This window comes from Auxenochlorella protothecoides (assembly GCF_000733215.1).
Source record: "Auxenochlorella protothecoides strain 0710 unplaced genomic scaffold scaffold101, whole genome shotgun sequence".
Taxonomy (NCBI): domain Eukaryota; kingdom Viridiplantae; phylum Chlorophyta; class Trebouxiophyceae; order Chlorellales; family Chlorellaceae; genus Auxenochlorella; species Auxenochlorella protothecoides.
The window spans coordinates 111188-131109 of record NW_011934437.1 but is presented as its reverse complement, the minus strand read 5'-3'; the positions used below and the strand labels follow the sequence as shown (position 1 = coordinate 131109).

The following is a 19922-nucleotide window of genomic DNA, read 5'->3' as shown; positions in this document are numbered from 1 at the left end:
AGGAGAGCGTGCGATATCACGCCGCATTGCCACAGAATGTAGAGGTTACACCAGTGTGTTCGTCATTACACCATGCAAGCGGCATGCCTGAGCTTGCGAGACCAGGACCGACAACTTCTTGGACGGCCAACCTGGACATGGGATGGGCGGATCCACCGCTGCGCCAGCAGTCGACTGCTTCATGAGGACGCGTGGACAAATCCCATCGCAGCAGGGGATGAGAGATTACGTTCCCCACAAAGGGGCAACAAATAATAGTTGTTGGACTTAGAACTCTTCTGTGCGATGATCTTGCAAAGCCGCTAACATTGGGGTGCACCGGCATGCTTCGGAAATGCTCAGGTCCGACAGGGAAGGTTCCAGTGTGAGCGCGACGTGCCCAAACTAAGAGGTAAGGTTTGTCAGTGGATGAGGCCGAAACTGAACAGGTTGAAGAGCACATGATGCAAATTTCCTCTCTTGAGGTTACCGTACTGTGGCGCATCGACCACGTCGCATGGATACCGAGTGCTGGCACAGGATTTGGCACTCCCCTCCCTGGAACACCTCCCCGCCCCACCACGTAATTACTCGTCTCCTGTATGGGTGATGAGGGGTATGTACGTGCAGTGAGGCACTTGGTCAGGTTGGCGGTCATTCATGAGAAGGGTGTGTTTACATAGCTGGGCGGCCCCTGTCCTTGCACCCTGCAGTGACTCCACCCCCTGGACCAAGTCGGGACACAGGGTGAAGAGCCATCCAAATGCTGACTCTGGTTATGTTCAGATCAACCCCTGAGGGTCTACCAAAGTCCTGTGTCTAATGTCTGGTAACCGCTCTAAGAGTCCACAACTATCCCAGTGCTCGAATTACAGTGAAGTACATGACACATGGCAAGGGTCGTGCCGTCTGGGTTTCCGGCAGCAGAATCCTTCAGCTCATGATGGTGGAAAGATTTATATGAGCTTCACTTGGGATGAGCAGCAGGGAGTCCCTCCCATTGCAAGCCCTTCCCAATCAGCGGCCAGCGGTCGGGGGTGGGGTAATGGGCGGGGCCGGGGAGGGGGAGGGAGCAGGGCTTGGGGGAAGGGGTGGGGGATGGGGAGGGAGCAGGGCTTGGGGAAGGGGTGGGGGATGGGGAGGGACCAGGGGAGGACTCAGAGGCGGGGACCAGGATGGGTGAGGGCGATTCGGTGGATTCATCAGACTCACTCGCCTTGCCCACAGCATCCGAGGAGAGCACCACCAGGGTATTATTGCCAGCAGCGGTCGCATTCCCTTCTGCCAGGTTACCAGGGGCCTTGGACGTCACGAAGCCATATGTCGCGCCTGCATCGGATCTTCTGATGTACACAGACCCTCCTGCTGTAGCGTTAGCAGGACCCTCCACGTCCGAGGAGGCAGTGGCATTGGTGAACAGGACGGCCGACTGTCCAAGGCCAAGGGCCATACCAAAGGTGCTGGCAAGGCCTGTGGTAGAGATTTCGTCTCCATCAGATGTTCCACCAGCCACAGTTCCACCCTGGCTGCCAGTTGTATTTGTATCCAAGAAGAACGATGCAACTGTAGAGTTGGAGGTGGCGTTCAGGCCAGTGCCCTTTCCAGTGGAGGAGATGAGGGATGCTAGGTCTGCCTTGGTCTGAGAAGAAATGGCCTGGGTGCGTGCTTGACCATTGTTCACGTAGGCACCACCAGTGGCGGCACCAGCCTCGCCAACAACATATGGTGCAATCACTATGGGAATTGGGACAACGGAGATGTGCGGAATGTGTCAAGGGAACCAAGGGACAAAGACATTCTTTCAGAGATATCCAGCCCTGATATTGTATAAATGCCCGGGATGGAGTCCCAGTGCCCCCTTTGCTGTGCGATAGCCAGGCCGGCTCGAGGCCCACAGTCGTGCCATGCAGGCAACATACCCGGCTCGAGAGATCAATCACTCACCGAGAATTTCGCTCTTGGAATCCGCCCCGCCAGCGCCACTCCCTTGTGCGGAGGATACAGCCCCTGCTGTGGCTAAGAGCTTCCTGGACGCGAGTGTATAGGAGAAGAGGGGATGGAGCAAGGCATCGGGAGCAGAGACACATGGATTGAGAAATGGCGGGGAGCGGGTGTGTTTGCAAACGTCATTCGCGCCCAGCTTCTGTCACCGTATGGGTTTCAGTGGTCTATATAATTGGATAGCAACTCCTAAGTCTCCCCATGAAGACGCTACCTTGTGCCGACGCTGGCATGGCTGACAGCGAGGCTCGCTAAGAGCGTTATCACGACGGAACACTTCATACTTGGATGCCTTCGAGGAGACGCTTTTTTCACCGTTGGTGCTCAAAACAACGCGACTTTTGGGAGTGTAGATGAGGCGCTTAGCCGAATGTGCATGATGCAATCTGCCAAGGGGTAGGAACCTTGTGGGACATTCCCTCAAGGTTCTCACAACCATGGCAAGGTTCGAGGTATCCGGAGCAAAATGTCCGGATGGACGAGGTTCATGACTTTTTCTCAGAGATAGCGTGCGACATTACGCCTCAAATTCAAATAGATTGGACGTGTTACTCGCACTTGAACGTCCATCATCAGTTTTGATAGGCATCGCACAGCTTCTGGACCGGGACCGGCAAGTCTTGAAAGGCTCAACGATGACCGTGAATCCTGGCTGAGCGGAGTTACCCGCTGCTCAGCATTCCCCTCGTTCATGAGGGCACGTGGAATACTCCCATTCCGGCACGAAACATCTATGTACAGTATTTACAAAATGGAATCGGACAGTAATAGTTAGACTATCAATCCTATGATCGACGTAGAAGCGGACCCGCGGACGTCGGGCGATGGCATACCTCGGCAACGTAGCGGGCATAAGGTGGCATTTCCAGTATGAGGGCGACTCGCCATCGCAGAACGACACCGTGTCAGAAGATCAAGCCAATAATCAACAGTTCTGAGGACCCAAGACGCGAAGTTCGTTTGTTATATTGGAATGAGGGATTTGCATGTTTCTGCTGTTAATCACAACTTGTACATGGAAGCTAGTACCCGGTCTAACACTCCACTCACTGGCTCACCTGCCTGCCCACCCACAAGCATTATTCTCACAGCCAGGACAGCAGATGTAGGATGCAGGCAGGGAGCCTATTGATCGGTTTGGTTGCCTTTGAGGAGAAAGGTGTGCCCGAATGGCCGGGGCGCCCCTTTTTCCTGCACCCTGCAGTGACCCGCCGCTGGACCAGGTCGGAATTCTCACAGACTGAAGAACGATCAATTTAGATGCTGAAGTTGCTTCATATTCGGGACAGTCACCAAGGTACTTCCCATGCCCGGCAAACCACTTGGGAGTCAACACAATGCCCAGTGCTCGAATTACAGTGGAGTACATGACACGTGGGAAGGGTCATGCCGTCTGGGTTTCCGGCAGAATAATCCTTCAGCTCATGATGATGGGAAGGTTTTGGTGAGCTTCACTTGGGATGAGCAGCAGAGAGTCGCTCCCACCGCACCCAATCAAGGGATTGCCGGGGATGGACTGGGAGAGGGGCTGGGGGACGGGGCGGGGCTGGGGGAAGGGGCGGGGGAGGGGGAGGGGCCGACTGCTGCCACACCGGGGCTGGCTGCCGTGCCCTTGGCGCTGGCGCTGGCCTGCACGCTGGCGTCGGTGGGACCGGTGGCGGTGATGGTGCCGTTGGCGGAGTCACCGGGGGCGATGGCGGTGACGGATGTCAGGGCACTCGCGCCGCCATCCCCCACGATGGCCTGGCCGGTGGAGCCGGTCTCCACGGTGCCGTCGATGTCGGTGGTGGCGGTGGAGTTGCCGGTGGCATTGGCCTGCTGACCGCGGCCCTCGGCGTTCAGGATGACAAAGGACTTGGTGGAGGCCGGCTTGCCGGCGGAGGTGGCGGCGGTGTTGGTGAAGCCGGTGGAGGCGGCACGGTTGGGGTCGGTGAGAGAGTTGATGGTGGAGGTAGAGGTGGGCAGCACGCCCTCAGACCAGCCGCCGGTGTGGCCCTCGGTGGTGAACTCGCCGGTCTCGGCGGAGGAGCCGGCAAAGGTGCCGGCGTACCCCTCCAGGGAGGCGGCGGTGGAGGTGGCGGTGTCGGACTGGGAGTCTGTACATGCGTGGTCAGTGGATTAGGAGGGGGAATGTGAGAAGGGGGGGCGTGGGAACGATAGCGTGTCAGCCATGCCTGCACTGGCCCACAGCAGAGATGCCACCTGAGCCTCAAATCGATAACATCAACCCCCCTGACACGAAGAGCAGGGCATCCTTAGCGCATCCCACACATGCCATGCACTTACCAGTGAGAGGGTCCTTGAAGGTCACGGACTGGGAGTTGGCAGCGGACGCTCCCGCGCCACCAGCCGCGCCAATCGCGATGGTGCCCAGTAGTTTCCTGCACAGGGGGAGGCTCGAGAGATTCACAGAAGCTCTGAAGCACTTTAAATTCGTCAAAACAGGCCTACGTGCTGATATCGCTGTAGCCTTTGCCTCTCCGAGGGAAAGGCCCACGAAGGGCATCCGTCCCCTATTGCATGCCGGGCCTTCACCGCAGACACGATGCGAGCCATCGCGGCGGATGGTGCAGCTCCAACGCACTATAATGAGAGCATACCTCGATTCCGCTTGAACATGGACCGCTGCGAGGCCCAAGAAGAGCACCAGAACTCCCGCCTTCGAAACCATCTTGAGTCGGGTTGGTGGCTTAGCTACGTGACAAAGCGGTGGTCTTTGGGTAAACGAGGATGTTACCCGGGTCCGTGGCGAGAAGGAGGCGAACAGTGTAGTGATGGGAAATCTGGTGCACCCTTCGGTAGAAGCCACATCTTAAGGCACCCTCATTGATGGGTGCGTGCTACAGGCACTGGCGAAAACCTCGGACGGGAAGACCAGACTCTCGGAAAGCGGACATGGATGCATCCTCCGGACGGGAAGGAATTTGCAATCACTCGTTCCACTTCTCGGAACCCACACACTTTGCACATACCGTTACTTTCATTTAGTCGCCACGTAAATATAGTTTTTGAGCCTCATTCATGTCACTTGACGTGGAACCCGCTTGGGTTTGCTTGTCAAACCCGCCCTTCGACGTGCTGCATGACGCGTAATGTACGGCGAGGTCGCCGAGCGTAATTCGTCACCCAGGAGCAGCATCGTCAGTAGGGTGGGGTTTGGAATCATTGGCATGAATGGGAACTTCCCAGAAGGGGGGTGGTTTGGGGCGCGACGCTCGATCATGGCACATGCACTTCAACTCACTAATCGATGCCGGATCATCGCTGCGATGCTGTAACTGAATTGCATGGTCGGTGCAGATTCTAAGAGAACTAAAAGTGCACCGAAGACGTCAAGTCATTAGTTGTTGGGCGCTGCGGATCATGAACAATTTATGGGCATATAGGTGCCTGTGCACCTCCCGAAATACGCATGCAGTGACTGCGGAGGCCCCGCAGCTTTTGATCCAATCTTGTGTGAACTGGGACCTGCTGACTGCGCTGGTGATGCACAAACGCTGGCAGGCTCAAGTGGAGGATCTGCCCCTCACACATGGGCGGAGGCCAGGCTGCATCGCGCCCAGCGCAGCACCCGTGCCCCCGGGGCGCGCACTAGCCCCAGTGTGGGCCCCTGCGCCAGGAAGCCGGCGGCGACCAGCGCGGCCCGGGTCTCCCGTGCGCCACGGCACGCGGTTGTGATGTAGCCCGCCAGCGCCACATTCTGGGGCGCCCCCGCCATCGTCACCTCGCGGACGCAGCCACGCGCGATGCCGGCGGCGCAGGTCGCCTCCTGCCTTCCAAGCGGGCCGCCGCCCGTCGCGCCGCCGGCCAGGCGGTAGACCTCGGTGCCGGGCACGAGGGCCCTGCCCTTACCAAGCAGCGCCAAGTGCGACTCGCACAGGATGCTGGCCGGGGCCACGCCCAGGGCAGCGGCGCGCGCCGCTGCGCCGCGCCCTCGCAGTACCACCATGGAGGCACCCGCACCCGCAGGGTCCTGGCCTTGTCCATCGTTCCCAGACACCCTGACCCAGTCAGAGGGAGTGGGGAGGGCGGGCGACTCCGGGGCGGGCTTGTTGGCGGGGCGCTTGCTGGCGCGAAGTTCCCGCTCGCTCGATGCCTCTGTCGCTGCCCCTCGTCCCGCCTGCGTGAGTGGATGTGACGCAACGTTGTTGTCGAAAAGGGCTTGGACGAGGTTTGCAGCGTCCAGAGCGGAGCACAAGTCAGGCAGCCCTGAGGCTGCGCGCCATGGCGCGCCTCTGGCCGTCTCCAGGCGCATGGTAAAGCAGCTGTACAGCAGATGGGTGATACCATCTGTCCTGTCCCCCTGCGCCCCCCCAAACCACCACCCTTAAAGTTCTGTAGGGGCAATGTTACCTCTGTCTCGGGGAAGTCATGGGGGAAAAAGGGGATGTGCTGCAGGCAGTGGATCTCACGCCACTCCTCCTGGCCCAGGGGCTGTGCTCCGCTCAGCACCAGCCGCTGCCACCATGGCCCTACCCAGCCGCCAGGAACCAGCAAGGTGACACCTGGAGGGGCGTGGTCGGATGGTGAATGAGCTTGGCACACGCAAGCCTGGCAAACTCTGCCATGGGATCAGTCGTACAAACCTGAGGTCGGAAGCGGGGTGGCAGCAATGGACCCGCGTCAGGAGCTCACCTCAGCCCACTCACCAGGAAATCGGTGGGCATTCCTGTCACCCGAATGCCGCACCAGGCCGATGCGACACGCCGTGGAGTGCCTGGCAGCAGGGTGCAGCGGGTCCTTGTCCTCGCTCGCTCCCTCGAGAAATCCACTGGACTCGGCCCTCCCCATGCCGCGCTGCGCCTTCATGCGCTCGGCGAGCTCCGAGTCCGGGCATGGGGGTGCATGGGCGTCCCAGGAGAGCCCCTGGCCAGCCACTCCCTCGGGATGGCCTCGTGCGCCCAACGGATCCAGCCCTGCCGCGTCGCGCGGGAGGCGGGGGTCCCAGACGGCCAGCACGGCCAGCGCGCCGTCGGCGGCAGGTGGGGCGGGCGGGGAGGGGGCGCCGTGCCGGGGTCCGCTCGGGCACAGCCCCCGCAGCAGAGCGTCGCACCCCCGCCCCACCAGCTCCAGCCTGCGCAGGGACAGGGGCCGGGCGGGCACGCCCACCTGGGCGAGCGCGGCCGCTGCCCTGCGCACGGCCGCCGCATGGACCCAGAGCACGGCGAGGGCGCAGTGCCCGGGCGAGGAAGGGGAAGGGGCCTCGGCGGCAGCAGTCCCCGGGACGCAGGTGAGGATGGCAGGCGCTATGGCGGCCGCCGGGAAGCCATCGGGAACGTAGAGCATGAGCCCGACCTCCCCACCCGCTGGCGCGTGCAGGAGCGCCTGGCAGGCGGCGATGCACCCAGGCCCCAGCAGGCGGCCCATGCAGGGAAACCGGCTGCCCGAATCCAGCCCCAGAGCCAGCGCCGCCCAGTAGCTGGCGTCGTGCGCGAGGACTGCGCCCCCGCGCAGCCTCGCGACGAGCGACCGCTGGCCCCTGCCCCGCCCCGCGCGCCGCAGCGGCAGGACCCAGCCCCAGGCCCGCTGCATGGGCATGCGCTTGGCGTGCCAGACGTGGGTCTCCAGGCGCTTGGGCGCCGGACGCGCATCCGTCGCTGGCTGGCAGTCGGCCCCCGGGCCCTCGACCTGGGGGTCAGGCGCGGCGGCGCGCAGCACATCCCCACCCAGGTCCTCGGCCCGCCACTCGCAGGACTGCACGGCCCGCGCGGTCAGGTGCCCCGCCCGGCGCCGCATGCGCCGGTTGGTGGGGCCGAGTCCATCCGCGGCCGCGCGCACCGCCTCCAGCTTCTTGTTGGGGCGCAGGACGTGGCGGTAGGGGTTGTGGCTGGTGGTGCGCCGGCGGAGGCTGCGGGGCATGCTCCCCAGCGCGTGCCCGTCTTGTGGCCCCAGCGCAGACAGCAGGCCATGCAGCTGCGGGGGTCGGGTGCATGGTTTGCACATATGTGGACCGAAAGCAAGGAGTCGGCAGTGGATCCGGCAGAGGTACATGTCCAAACCAAAAGCTGCTCCTTGAGTCACTGCCCATCATGACCCTCGGCAGGGAGGGCACCTGCCAGACCCACCACCCCTCCAGCACCACCACACCCACCTCCTGTTCCCGAGCACCAGCGATCTGCATGACGTCCAGGATTCTGGGAGGCCCGGATGCCATCGGGGACACATGTATGCTGCTCTGCATGGTGGCCTCCATTCTCTGTATACCACACCCCGCACCGGGGAGGGCACGCTACAAAGCCCGCATCTCCGGCGCGTTGCCTGCCGGAGCTACAGTGTCATTTTCATGCTACCCACCACCATTATCGAGCAATTCTCATTGGACCTGTTCACCGTGCAACTAGGTGCTCCACGTCGCGCGCTCTTTCCAACATGTTGTATACAAAAGGCGAACGCCAGGTCGCTGCCCCCCGGCGCCGCGCCGCGACCTTCCTGGCGTCCCCACACTTTGATCTACCCTATTTTCCACGCTTGTGTGGCTAGGGACCATGTGCTGCTTCGCACAGGGCATGGACAAAACGGTCGGAGGGGCGATTCATCCTACCACTTCATGTAGAGACGGCCTAATGTCCTCGGTCCCTTAAAACGCAGCATCATGTGCTGAGCGTAACACATTATAACGCAGCATGTCGAGACCGCGAAGGGAGAGGGTCGTCCCGACATGCACCCGGCTGGAGGCCCAGCTTGTGTCGAATTCTGAGCTGAGCCAAACGGCATGCGCATGCGTGCTGCGCGACCTCATTCCCCACATCTTGTACATGCGGGGCCAGCTGCCGGGCCCGTACCACCAGCTCCAGCTGACGGCCGGCACGGCGGGGGAGGGCCTGGGTCCAAGAGACAGGAGCCAGCTCCGCCAGGCCAAGGTACCAGGCATGCAGGAGGAGGACGCATCATGATATGCCAGACTGACTTTGCTGGCCTCTTCAGAAGCTGTGCCAGCACTGCCTGTATCGTGCCCAGCCAGACACCAAATCCCTCCATATCTCCGCGGCCTGCAGGCCCTCGCAGGGCTGGATGCTCTGCTGTGCAGCATCACGCCCCTGCTCTTCAGCACCAGTATCGGCACACAGGCAGTCCTGCTCCTGGGACGGAGCCCCGCTAGGCCCCTGGAGGCCATCACCTTCCGCTTCCCCCCCGCCAGGCTAGACCCAGAGCCCGAGTGCACAGGCACTCGAGATCGCGGCTCCGCCCGCCAGGAAGACCCGTGCCAGCAACCGCACGCCCACGAGGGCCTGTCCCGCTGCGCTATGCGCCAGTTCCTGATGCAGGTGGCGGGCGCCGAGAGCGGCGTCACGAGCCCCTGCCGGGCTTTCCTCCTCCTGCGGGGCCCGCGGGCGGCCCACGCCCCTGGCTTCCGGCCCAACCAGACCTGGCGGCCGGCGCAGCGGAAGGGCCTGGCCATCGATGTCAGCCTGGGCCAGGGGTCGGAGGATGCAGCATCTGAAGCGGTCACCATGGAGCCCGCGACGCTGCCATGGCTGCAGTGCGCCGCCAGGGTCAAGGGACTGGCCTAGCTGGGGTGCGGGTCAATGGCGTTTGTGTAGTACTTTGGGTGCTTCGTGTACTCCTGGCGTAACAGTAACCCTTGCGTCTCCCTAGCCCCAGGGGTAGGACGGGTCTGCCCCACCGCCCGTGCTCACACACTGTGGTTAATCCTACATCACTCAAGCGAAAGGGTCCTGCGAGACCCAGGGGATGGACGCTGACAAGCACAGGAGGCCGCAGAGGGGCGACCTCATGGTCAGGGCGCTGCGCAATGCCTTTGCCACAATGCGGGCCGCACACTCAGCAGTCTCTCACGCGGGCGGGTGCAATTGGAGTCTGGCTCGACCGTGTTGTGCCATGCAGACATGTAGTAAACGGGACTGGTGCGGCAGCCGAGCGTGCCGGGGGCAGGCTCTCCTGGAGCCGAACCCCACCTCCCCCACCCCAACTCAGCCGACCACGGCGCAGCCGCTCAGTCGGCGTAGTTGCGCACCGCGTCGTCGATGGCGGCCGCGAGGTACTTGCACGACTCCGGCGACAGCCCCGCCATGGAGATGCGGCCGTCCAGGGTCATGTAGACGTGGTGCTTGGCGGTGAGGCAGTCCGCCACCTGCCGCCGTGTCAGTCCGGTGTAGGAGAACATGCCGATCTGGTCCTGGATGTGGTCCCAGGTTCCGGGCGTGCCCCGCTCCCTCAGCGCGGCATGCAGGTGCTCGCGCATGGAGATGATGCGGTCGGCCATGCCCTTCAGCTCCGCCTTCCAGCGTGCGTAGAGCTCGGGGTCGGACAGAATGGCCGCCACGATCTCGGCGCCGTGGCGCGGCGGGTTGGAGTACCTGCGGTGGAAACAGAAGGGAGGACTCTGATACAATGAGCATGTTCCTGCGGTGCAGGCCTGGGTGGGCAGGGGAGATTCATATCACATTCCCCTCTTGGCAGCTCACATGGCGCGGATGACCCTCTTGAGCTGGCTCTCCACTCGGGCAGAGGTGTCGGCATCGGCGGAGACCACTGTCAGCGCTCCGGCGCGCTCGCCGTACAGGCCCATGTTCTTGGCAAAGGACTGCGCCAGCAGCAGCTCCAGCCCCGCCTCGGCAAACATGCGGATGGAGGCGGCGTCCCCGTCCAGGTCGCCGCTCGCAAAGCCCTGAGCGGTGAGAGGGGGGAGAGGAACTACTCTGGAAACGAGGAAACCAGCCAGGTGGAGAAGGATGGTGCCGTCCAGCCCATGCGCTTTTCAAGGGCGCACACTGGCCCTGCACGGCGATGATATCACCTGAAAAGCTCTCACCCCTCACCTGGTATGCGGAGTCGAAGAAGGGGAGCAGGCCGCGGTCCCTTACGGCGTCCAGGATGCCGGCCCACTGCTCGCGCGTCGGGTCCACGCCCGTGGGGTTGTGCGCGCAGGCGTGCAGGAGCACCACTGCGCCGCGCGGCGCGGCGCCCAGGTCCTCCAGCAGGCCCTCGTAGTCCAGCCCGCGCGTGGCGGGCTTGTAGTACCGGTACTGCGCAGTCTGCAGCCCCGCGGCCTCGAAGATGGCCTTGTGGTTCGCCCATGAGGGGTTGGGGATCAGCACCTGCTTCACGCCAGGGTAGAAGCCCGCAAGGAACTCCGCACCGACCTACAAGGGGTGTTGGCGCGGGGGGGGAAGGGGAGGGAGGGCGTGAAGGTCAGGTGGATCCTTGCAGGAGCCGAAGGCCAAGGTGGGTGGTAGTGTGGGGGCGTGTTGGGGGAGATCATTTGATATTTGGGGATGCAGTGGGCAAGGAAGCAGCACATGGGTTGCGACGCAGCAAGATCCAATGGCCTGGAAAAGGGAACTTGAAACACCATTGGCAGGTGCGAGACAGCTATGCCAGGGTGAAATTCCCAGGGTTCCGCCCCCACCCCCTCTTCAGATGCCCACCCTGAGGGAGCCGGTGCCGGAGAGGCCCTGCACGGTGGCGTTCCTGCCCTCCTTCAGCACGGGGCTGTCCTCTCCGAAAGCCAGCTTGGCCGAGCCCCGACAGAAGGCGGGGACCCCCGCCTGGCCCAGGTACTCCTGCGCAGGTCGCCGGAGAGGGCGAAGGATTTGGCGCGCTGTGATGGGCGCAAGCAGGGACCCCATATAAAACACACCAGCGGTATGTTGCCAGCGGTGCCTTGCGAACAACCCTTAGTTCCTCAATGAACGCACCAACCTTCACATCACAACCTGGGCCACCCTATAATACAGCGCGTCAACCTGCCATCCCCCTCCACACCTTGTCCTGCTTAGGGTCGTCCAGAAGGCATCGTTCAGCCTCACGCACAACCTCCAGCACGAGGGGCTTGCCATCCTGCAGAGAGGGGAAGCCTATTGTCAATCTCGTTTGATAAACTGGTCCCATCGATGCCTCTGGATGGACTTGGAGCATGCAGTGGGAGGTAGAGGTTGCCCAGCCTATGGGAGGTCAGCCCTCTCGGCCGGCATTCGGGAGGACGCATGCCAATGTAGATCCCCCACCATCCCCTCCCGCCTCCTCAACCCGCCTCAGTACGATAGGCTCCGACTCCAAGGTTCAGAGCCCGAGGGTTCTTGTCATTCTTGTAGGCCACGGAGATGCCGAGGATGGCGTCCGCGGGAGCCTGCGGACGGGTGGCAGGGTCAAGTCCGCGGGGTGAGACGCAGGAGGCCAGGACCCTTCAGACATTGGGAACGCTTCACAACCCTTGTAGCATGCCAAATTACATTGAATGTACCTCGGGGACCTCCGAGAAGATGGAGCTCATGGCGCGTGCTTGGGACGGGGAGGGGGCGACGGACCGTGTGCGGACAAAACTTCCGAGATGTGCAGCCAAATTCAGAAGACGACGGTGTGCCATATCCGTCATCCAAGCTCTTGCTGACTCAGGAGGTCCGGGTGGCCGGCGGACTCGGTGCTACCTACCGGGGGTCAGTGCATGCGGCCGTACAGGTCTTAGCAGGCTACACTGAATGGGCGCACGGGCATCCCGACTCGAATGTAATCTCTGATTCCTTAGCTCCACTGCGGGAATGCGCACACTGTTGTGCACCGCTTCCCTGCAGGTCTCATGCATGCTCGTTCTGGGCGGCGATAAGTTGAGAGTATCGATACCAGGATCCTACCTTGGCTGAAATGAGCCTAGTCAAGGCAAGGCGGGCAACGGCCACCCAGCCTCGGCGCACCCACAACAAATTTCACGATATTTTATTGTGGGCGATTCCCTGCACTAGGCGCTATGGGTCGTCCAGACAAGACAGATCACTCTCACTCGTGCACACAACTTCAGTGGTCACGTGGCCAAACTGTCTTCGCCTCGATACCATCAAGGAGCAGGCATGCGGGTGTCGAGGGGTCCCTCCCTCCCACAGAACGAATTGTTAGACTCTGGCAATATCCTGAAAACTGGTGCGTTGTTGGCGAGTGATGCCGTGCGACGTATTGCTATGGTGAGCTCCATGTGGACTCGCATGAGCTAACGGGGAACGACTTTCCAGGCAGGGCCAAAGTCTCTGGCATCGAGTGTCGCACAGGGGTCAGAGGACATCTCGAGGTTCTGATTAGGATCCACTAGTCAGCATGCCCGAAATAGAGCCTTACGATGGCATGGGTCCGTCAGCCCCGGTGTCCCGAAAGGACTCGAGGATGCCAGTACAGAACAAGGCGCCCCTCATCACGGGGTGGCGCCTGCTGGGGACTCAGTTTGCAGCCCTGGTTCGCAAGAACCTTCTCATCAGGTGACCAGAGCTGGTTCAGGCAGGTCCACAGCGCCTCGTCGCTTGGGCTTGCGCCTGATCATCATAATCTCACAGCGACCACCCATTGATGACCTGCCTAACACCAACACAACCGTTGGCAGGGCCCTGGCATGGCGCACAAACGTGCTGCTCCTGGCGCAGGCTGTGCTCTTCATCCTCCTCATCTGGGGCGTTGACCGCGCGCTTACTGCCTCCCGCCAGCGACAGCCAGCCTACAGCTCCCAGACAACTGCCGAGGCTGTTGATATTGGGCCTATCCCAGACTGCGCCACCAACATCTACTTGAGGCAAGACAGGGCCTGCTACACCATTGCCTATGCACCCAAGGTGGGGCCGGGTGGTGTGGGAAAGGCAGGGCCCCGTGCATGGGCGTGCAAGATTGGCGAGTGAACAGACCGTCTCCAGCAGCTGCAGATAGGTACATGCGACGCCCGTGGGGATATCTTCCCGCAAAAGGCTGCAATTCTTCTTAATCCCTCATCTCGCAGGGCGTTGCACTGGTGGAAGAGGTTCTGGCAGCGGTGGCGGACAACAACAGCCCCCCCATCCCACGAACCCACCTCAAGGGCTTTGCCAGCGAAACCGAGATCGATGACTACCTGCTGGCCAATCCGGAAACGGTGAGGGAGCAGCGGTCGACGTTCTAGCATGGCCAGAGAGACAACAGGAATAGGGGATGTTAGGATACTCATCCAGGCCCCTTTGCAGGGACGTGGAAGATGAATAAGATTGATCCAGCGGCAATATATTGCATGAACACGTAGCCGTGACATGTGGCGGTTATCTTATGCTCCACTTTTCAATATGTCGCCCCACCGACCTCAGTCTCCTCAATCCCCCGCAGGTCCTGTCGGCTGTCATTCTGTCAGTGGATGGAGAGAGAAATGTGGCTTTCACCATCCAGGTGAACAGCAGTGTGCAGTGGTTCAAGGGCGACTGGCAACACCCCAACACCTACGTCCAGGTGAGGTGTCCAAAGGCTGGGGGTGGGATGGGGGAGAGGACCAAGTTCATTACCGCGAGCGGGTCCAGCTCCCCAGAGCGTCCACCCACCCACCCCTCCTTCCTGTCTTGCGGCCACAGCTGCCCCTCCAGGCGGCGGTAGAGAGGGAGCTGGTACGCCGCGCCGTGAGCAACCCAGACCTGGAGTGGAGCCCTGCCCTGACCCAGTTCCCCCACCCAGCGGCCAAGGTGAGCTTTGGATGTGGTGTGGTGCTACTGCGCCGTGCAGCGGGGCAGGGATTGCGGCATCGTTTCATTGCTTGGAGGCATGTTTCCCGCCCTCCGAGGGCCCTCACACCAGCCATCGCCGCCTCCCCGCTGCAGTCGCCCTCCATGATCGGCACCATTGCGCCCACCTTCCTCTTTGCCAGCATCATGTTTCAGGTGGGGACTGTGACCACGTCAGAAGGGCAGGGGAATGTAATGCATGCAGCCTGGCCTGCCCATGGCCCCTTTCATGGATGCAACCTCCATGCTGAGAGGAGGACAGCAAACCAGTCACCTCCCTGCTCCTCCTCACCCCCTACCCCCGCCGCACAGTTTGTCCTGCTGCTGCATGATGTCGTGCATGAGGAGGAGAGTGGGGTCCGGCGTGCCATGGCCACCATGGGACTCCGGGACTCACCCTTCTGGGCCTCCTGGTTCCTCTATGAGGTGAGGACCCAGGTGTGAGCAAGTTTGGTAGGGCCTGGGGCTGGAGGATGTTGGCCCTGCATCGGGTGGTTCATCCCCACCAGGAGTTCCCGTACAGCAGCATCCAGATCCTTACCCCAGAAAAGCTACTGTCGCCCTCACCCGCTGGGTTGCAGGGCACCCTGGCCGTCATCGAGGGCTCACTGTTGGTGGGCTTTGGATACGCCTTCAAGTTCACGCTGGTGAGAGGTCAAGGGGCAGCCAGCCCTCATGCCAGGGGTGGTAGTTCTACTGCTCCATTCACCCCGACACCCAAAGCGTGAGGGGTAATGTGGAGAAGCATGCGATTTGTCAACCAGTCCGCCTCGCCCATGCTCCCTCCCCGCCTCAGCTCACTGGGAATGCCTTTGGTCTTGGCTACCTCCTGCTGATCCTGGTGTCCCTGGCCATGACGTCTTTTGGGTTCTTCCTGTCCACTTTCATGAACAAGGTATGCGCTGTGGTGATTGCCTATCGAGGGAATGTGACCGGCCGTACAGATGGTGCGAGGGCTCTACAAGAAGGCATGCCACCCACCATCATTGATTGGATTATGCAGCATGCAAGCACGCATGACTGTCTCCTACTCCTGCTCAGCCCTGCTTTCCTACCCACCCACATCTTCAGGCGGCGGCGGCTGTGCCCGTGGGCTTTGTCATATTCGTAGTGGCCTGGATATGCCTCATCGTCATCGCCTTTGACTTCCCGTACTCTGCAAAGTATGGACCCGCCGGCATGGTCATCTTCAGCCTCTTCCCCTGGAGCCTGCTCTCCAAGGGCGTGGGCGACCTCGCTGCGGCAGCCTCTGGTGAGGCCTATGCACTTGCTGGCGTGGCTCGGGGCAGAGGTTGAGTAATCGTGCCTCATAGAGCTGCACATGCAAATGATCCATCTCTGGTTTCACACGACAGTGCTCCCCCCAACCTCTCTCTGAGCACAGGGTCAACCCCCGGTGGCATCCCCTGGTCCATGCGTGGGGCCTACTGCGTGAGAGGCTCCCTGTCCCCCGAGCAATCTAGCAGTCCGCTCTACTACCAGGACGACTGCGTGATGCCCCTGGGCACTATCCTCTGGGTGCTGGCGCTGCAGTGCATAGGCTACTGCCTGCTCGCCCTCTACTTTGACAACGTGCTCCCAGACTGCAACGGGGTCAGGCGGGCGCCCTGGTACTTCCTGCAGCCCAGTTACTGGGTGGCACCTTACGTGAGACGGGCAAGGGTTCTGGGGCAGGGGGCGGAGGGAGGCTGCCGGCCCAGGGGTTCTGTGGAGAGCACCTGGGCGACCCCTGCATGCACGTCCCATGTGGCACTCGCGCCAATCTGCAATCCACCCCTATTCTCCTGCAGAAACCCAGTCTGGAAAGGGCGCAGCGGGCCTACGAGGCATCCACGCAGGAGTCCACCGGCCTGGTGGTGGATGCTGATGTGGCAGAAGAGATGGAAAGGATGAAGACGCGGTGCCTCACCTACACTGGGAAGCTGAGCGGCACCCACCACCCTGGGGCGGCAGGCGTCGACACGGCGGCTGCCACTCCACAGCCTGCCTATGCGATGGAGATGTACGGGCTGAGGAAGGAGTACGGGAGGGGCCTGTTCCGGCGGAAACCTTTTGTAGCCGTGCGCAGCAGTTGGCTGGGAGTCCTGGAAGGTGCGGTGGGGAGCTCAGGACAGATGCAGGGCTTGGGGGAGGGCAGGCAACTGTACAAGGGTGGTGAGAGATTGATGGGGATGGATTGAAGGAGAGCATGGAGTGCACACATGATACTGCTTGATGGAAGGATCCAAACTCTGCTCCGGCTCAGCATCTGATGCTGTGACTTTCTGCAGGAGAATGCTTCTGTTTGCTGGGACCCAATGGAGCGGGCAAGAGCACCACCATCAACTGCCTCACGGGAGTGATACCCTTCTCGGCAGGTGCCTGCTGACTTGGGGGCCAAGGATTTCAGGTTGCATGCTACGAGAAGCCTCTAATTAAATGAAACCCAGTGTTGTCCACCCAGAGTCCACTCCTGGCATGGTGTCCTTGAGCACTGGCAAACCAAAGCCCTGCTGGTGCCACCCCGCCACATCCGCAGGGGACGCCCTCGTGTACGGTACCAGCATCGCATCAAGCGGCGGCATGGCTCGCACCCGGCCCATCATGGGCGTCTGTCCACAGTTTGATGTGCTCTGGGACGAGCTGACTGGGCTGGAGCACCTGCATGTGTTTGCAGCCATCAAAGGTGGGTTTGTGCCAAGAGTCAAAGGATAGGCGTTGTTGTCATGGGCCTGTCCCGAGTAGGTGTCATGGCAGGGCTCTCCTTTTGGTAGTCGGTGGAACTCTCAACCATCAGATCAATCGCATCAGCTCCCTCTTGCCTCTGGTTTCTGCTGCTCAGGTATTCCTGCGGCAACCAGGGCCGCAGAGGCAGCGAAGCTGCTGGAGGAGGTTAAGCTCACCGAGGCTGGGAGCGTCAGGGCAGGGGCCTACTCTGGAGGAATGCGGCGCCGCCTCTCTGTTGCCATGGCCCTCCTTGGAGACCCCAAGGTGTGAGAGGGTCACGGGTATCTGAGAATGAGTCAGGGTGGCGGATTGTATTGCCTGTTTGCAGGTCGAATCACATGTATTTGCTTGCCAGCTATGCACGAGCTACCCAAACCTCTCCACCTCCGGACGGATGTGTTGACATCCCTGCTCCTGGATGTCAGTCCACACAACATCTTTCCTTCACCCCAACACAGCTTGTGTTCTTGGACGAGCCGACGACGGGGCTGGACCCCATCTCCCGTCGCCACCTGTGGGACCTCATTGACTCCTGCAAGCGGCAGCGAGCCATCGTGCTCACCACCCACTCCATGGAGGAGGCCGACATCCTGGGGGACAGGCAAGAGTCGGGGTCATTTTGGGTGTCAGGAAGTCTAAAGGCCATGGCTTATACCTTGCAGGCTCAGGATCAGTAGAGTAGAGTTCTTCTCAAGGCTGCACCTTCCGGCGCCAGACTCACCCTCTTCCCAACACGCATGCACAGGATCGGGATTATGGCTCGGGGGAGGCTGCGGTGCATAGGCACCAGCCTGCGGCTGAAGATGAGGTTTGGGTCTGGGTACAGGATCAGCATTCGGGTGCAGGGGGGTACCAGCAGCTCTGGCAGCAGCTCCCAGACTGAGGAGGGGGCGCTGGATGGGGACTTCCTCATCCCCGCCACCCCCACCACCGAGGCCGCCGCCGACTCGGCCCCGCGGTGCAAGGAGCAGCAGCTCCGATCTGGGTCCGGGGAGGAGCAGCGCAGCACCCTGGGCAGGCTGCAGGCGGCCCGCATCAAGGCCGTCTTTGCGGATCGCCTGGGCGTGACGGCAGGTGGGCCGTGCATGAGGCGGCGCGGAGAGTCAAAATTGGGGTGTATCTCAGGCAGCCTTCAAGAATGGGGATGGCCGGGTGGAACCCACTGAAACTCTGCTGCCGGTGGGCATGCAGACCAGCGGGCAGCGCCTTCATGGTCCAGCCCCCACCACAAAACAACCGGCCCTCCCTTTTCTCTCGGCAGCGGATGAGTCGCTGGACTATGTGCACTTCATGTGCCCGTATGAGAACGAGGACAAGCTGCCATCCCTCTTCCACCACCTGAAGGTGAGCAGGGGCTGTGGTGCTTGATGCTGCTTCCCGGGCCACAGATCGCACTGACCTGGCATGGCTTTCGAGGGAAGGTCTGGAGGTCGGCACTGGCCCTTGCAACATGCATGCACAACCCAGCAGTCCCCATCATGTGTTTGACTACCACCACCAACCACTCATTCCGTCTCCCAGGTCAACAAGCTGGAGCTGGGTGTGGCAGACCTGCAGCTGCGGCTGACCCCCCTGGAGGATGTCTTCCTGACCATCACCCGGAAGGCCGAGCTGGAGCACGCACAGGTTGTTGGTCTGGGAGGGCGCCTGGAAGCTAGTGAGACCCAACGGCAGGGGGCATGGCAGCGTGGCGTGCTGTGCCCTCCATCCTGCATGCCCATTTGCCCAAGTAGGGAACTGTGCCAAACCCCAGAGGGACACACCGACAGTCCAGCACCGTCGGGGAGGCTTTTGAAGGTCGCCTACCTGTGCCCCCTGGCATCCAATGCCTTTCCACACCCCACACCCTCATCCCCAGGCTGAGGGCAGGTTTGAGATGCTGACGCTGACGGACGAGGGCATGACCATCAAGGTGCCCATTGGCGCCGACTTCATCCAGTCCCCCTCGGGCACACTGTACCACATCCGGTGGTCACAGGACGGCGAGGGCCAGCTGCACATCCTCGAGTACTGGGCGGACCCAGTCTCCAAGCTCCTGGCCGCCGTGTCGGGGCCCCTGCCGCTGTCCTTCCCCGCCACTGCCGCCGCGCCGGCCTGAGGCGTTGTCGAATCCCCCTGACCTCACCGTGTCATGTGTGTAAGGCCTTGCAGGCACAGCATGCTACCCAGATGAAACCAGGTATAAAAAGAAAGCAAGGGGAGACCGTGCAACGTCCATCATCGCCATGGCTGCCCGGAGCATCGGGTGCCAAGGATGTGCAGGGGCAAGACCGCCAAGGCAGCACACCTGCCGGCGAGCAGGAAGAGGCTGCTGCCACACGGCGTCGGCTCCCCCTGCCGCACAGGCTCCGACCAGTCCAGGCCCCCGCCACCTCACTCGTCCTCCTCCTGCATGGAGCTGCCGATGCTCACTCCCCGCTGGCGCGTCTCCACCCGCGTCCCGGCAGGCCCGGTGTGCTTGGGGTGCACCACGCACTCCTCCGCGTAGGTCGCCGAGTCCAGCTGCAGCGGCGCAATGACCGCGCGCCGGAAGTCCTGCAGCGGGCACTCGGGCGTGCCGCACAGCTCCTGCAGGCCCAACGCCTCGCCGTTGTACAGCACCTGCAAGGGACTCGGCGAGTGTGAAGGCGAGTTCCAGGGAGAGGATAGGATGTTCTGAGCCGTCCCGACAGCACCGAGGGCAGGCAGGCAGGGTGCACCGATCCCGTGCGACAGGCGACGCGCCCCAGCCACTCTGGCATGTGAGCGTCTTGGAGGCCTCAACCCTTGAACCCGGGGCCA

The 19922-nt window shown here is 61.9% G+C and overlaps 6 protein-coding genes across 6 annotated transcripts in view; 2 read left to right on the top strand and 4 right to left on the bottom strand.

The window, feature by feature from the left end:
* Window positions 1-1287: 1287 nt before the first annotated feature.
* On the bottom strand, window positions 1288-1473 carry F751_0304 (hypothetical protein; the record flags this gene model as incomplete). Its single annotated transcript, XM_011403295.1, has 1 exon — window positions 1288-1473. One exon carries the CDS (start codon window positions 1471-1473, stop codon window positions 1288-1290), a length of 186 nt encoding a protein of 61 aa, XP_011401597.1.
* A 1412-nt stretch (window positions 1474-2885) lies between these two features.
* On the bottom strand, window positions 2886-7923 carry F751_0303 (hypothetical protein; the record flags this gene model as incomplete). The annotated part of the gene is made up of 6 exons (XM_011403294.1): window positions 2886-2914; window positions 3573-4076; window positions 4267-4361; window positions 5859-6100; window positions 6334-6485; window positions 6630-7923. 6 exons carry the CDS (start codon window positions 7921-7923, stop codon window positions 2886-2888), a joined length of 2316 nt encoding a protein of 771 aa, XP_011401596.1.
* A 340-nt stretch (window positions 7924-8263) lies between these two features.
* F751_0302 (hypothetical protein) lies at window positions 8264-9491 on the top strand (the record flags this gene model as incomplete). The annotated part of the gene is made up of 2 exons (XM_011403293.1): window positions 8264-8321; window positions 8986-9491. 2 exons carry the CDS (start codon window positions 8264-8266, stop codon window positions 9489-9491), a joined length of 564 nt encoding a protein of 187 aa, XP_011401595.1.
* A 443-nt stretch (window positions 9492-9934) lies between these two features.
* Window positions 9935-12214, bottom strand: F751_0301 (Aspartate aminotransferase 1; the record flags this gene model as incomplete). The annotated part of the gene is made up of 7 exons (XM_011403292.1): window positions 9935-10298; window positions 10407-10609; window positions 10761-11084; window positions 11370-11504; window positions 11707-11781; window positions 11996-12070; window positions 12185-12214. The coding sequence occupies 7 exons, from the start codon at window positions 12212-12214 to the stop codon at window positions 9935-9937; spliced, it is 1206 nt and encodes a 401-aa protein (XP_011401594.1).
* Window positions 12215-13026: 812 nt separating this feature from the next.
* Window positions 13027-19239, top strand: F751_0300 (ABC transporter A family member 2; the record flags this gene model as incomplete). The annotated part of the gene is made up of 19 exons (XM_011403291.1): window positions 13027-13184; window positions 13307-13532; window positions 13694-13825; window positions 14050-14169; window positions 14289-14396; window positions 14532-14591; window positions 14748-14861; window positions 15017-15082; window positions 15232-15330; window positions 15507-15687; window positions 15820-16082; window positions 16226-16526; window positions 16954-17100; window positions 17257-17405; window positions 17600-17748; window positions 17887-18215; window positions 18403-18485; window positions 18663-18767; window positions 19000-19239. The coding sequence occupies 19 exons, from the start codon at window positions 13027-13029 to the stop codon at window positions 19237-19239; spliced, it is 3030 nt and encodes a 1009-aa protein (XP_011401593.1).
* Window positions 19240-19514: 275 nt separating this feature from the next.
* The window catches only part of F751_0299 (Lysophosphatidic acid phosphatase type 6), a gene marked incomplete at both ends in the record, with an annotated part of 3226 nt that continues 2818 nt past the window's right edge, over window positions 19515-19922 (bottom strand). Inside the window, one exon of the mRNA XM_011403290.1 lies at window positions 19515-19742. Coding sequence (XP_011401592.1) covers window positions 19515-19742 — 228 coding nt within the window. The remainder of the gene's footprint in view (window positions 19743-19922) is intronic.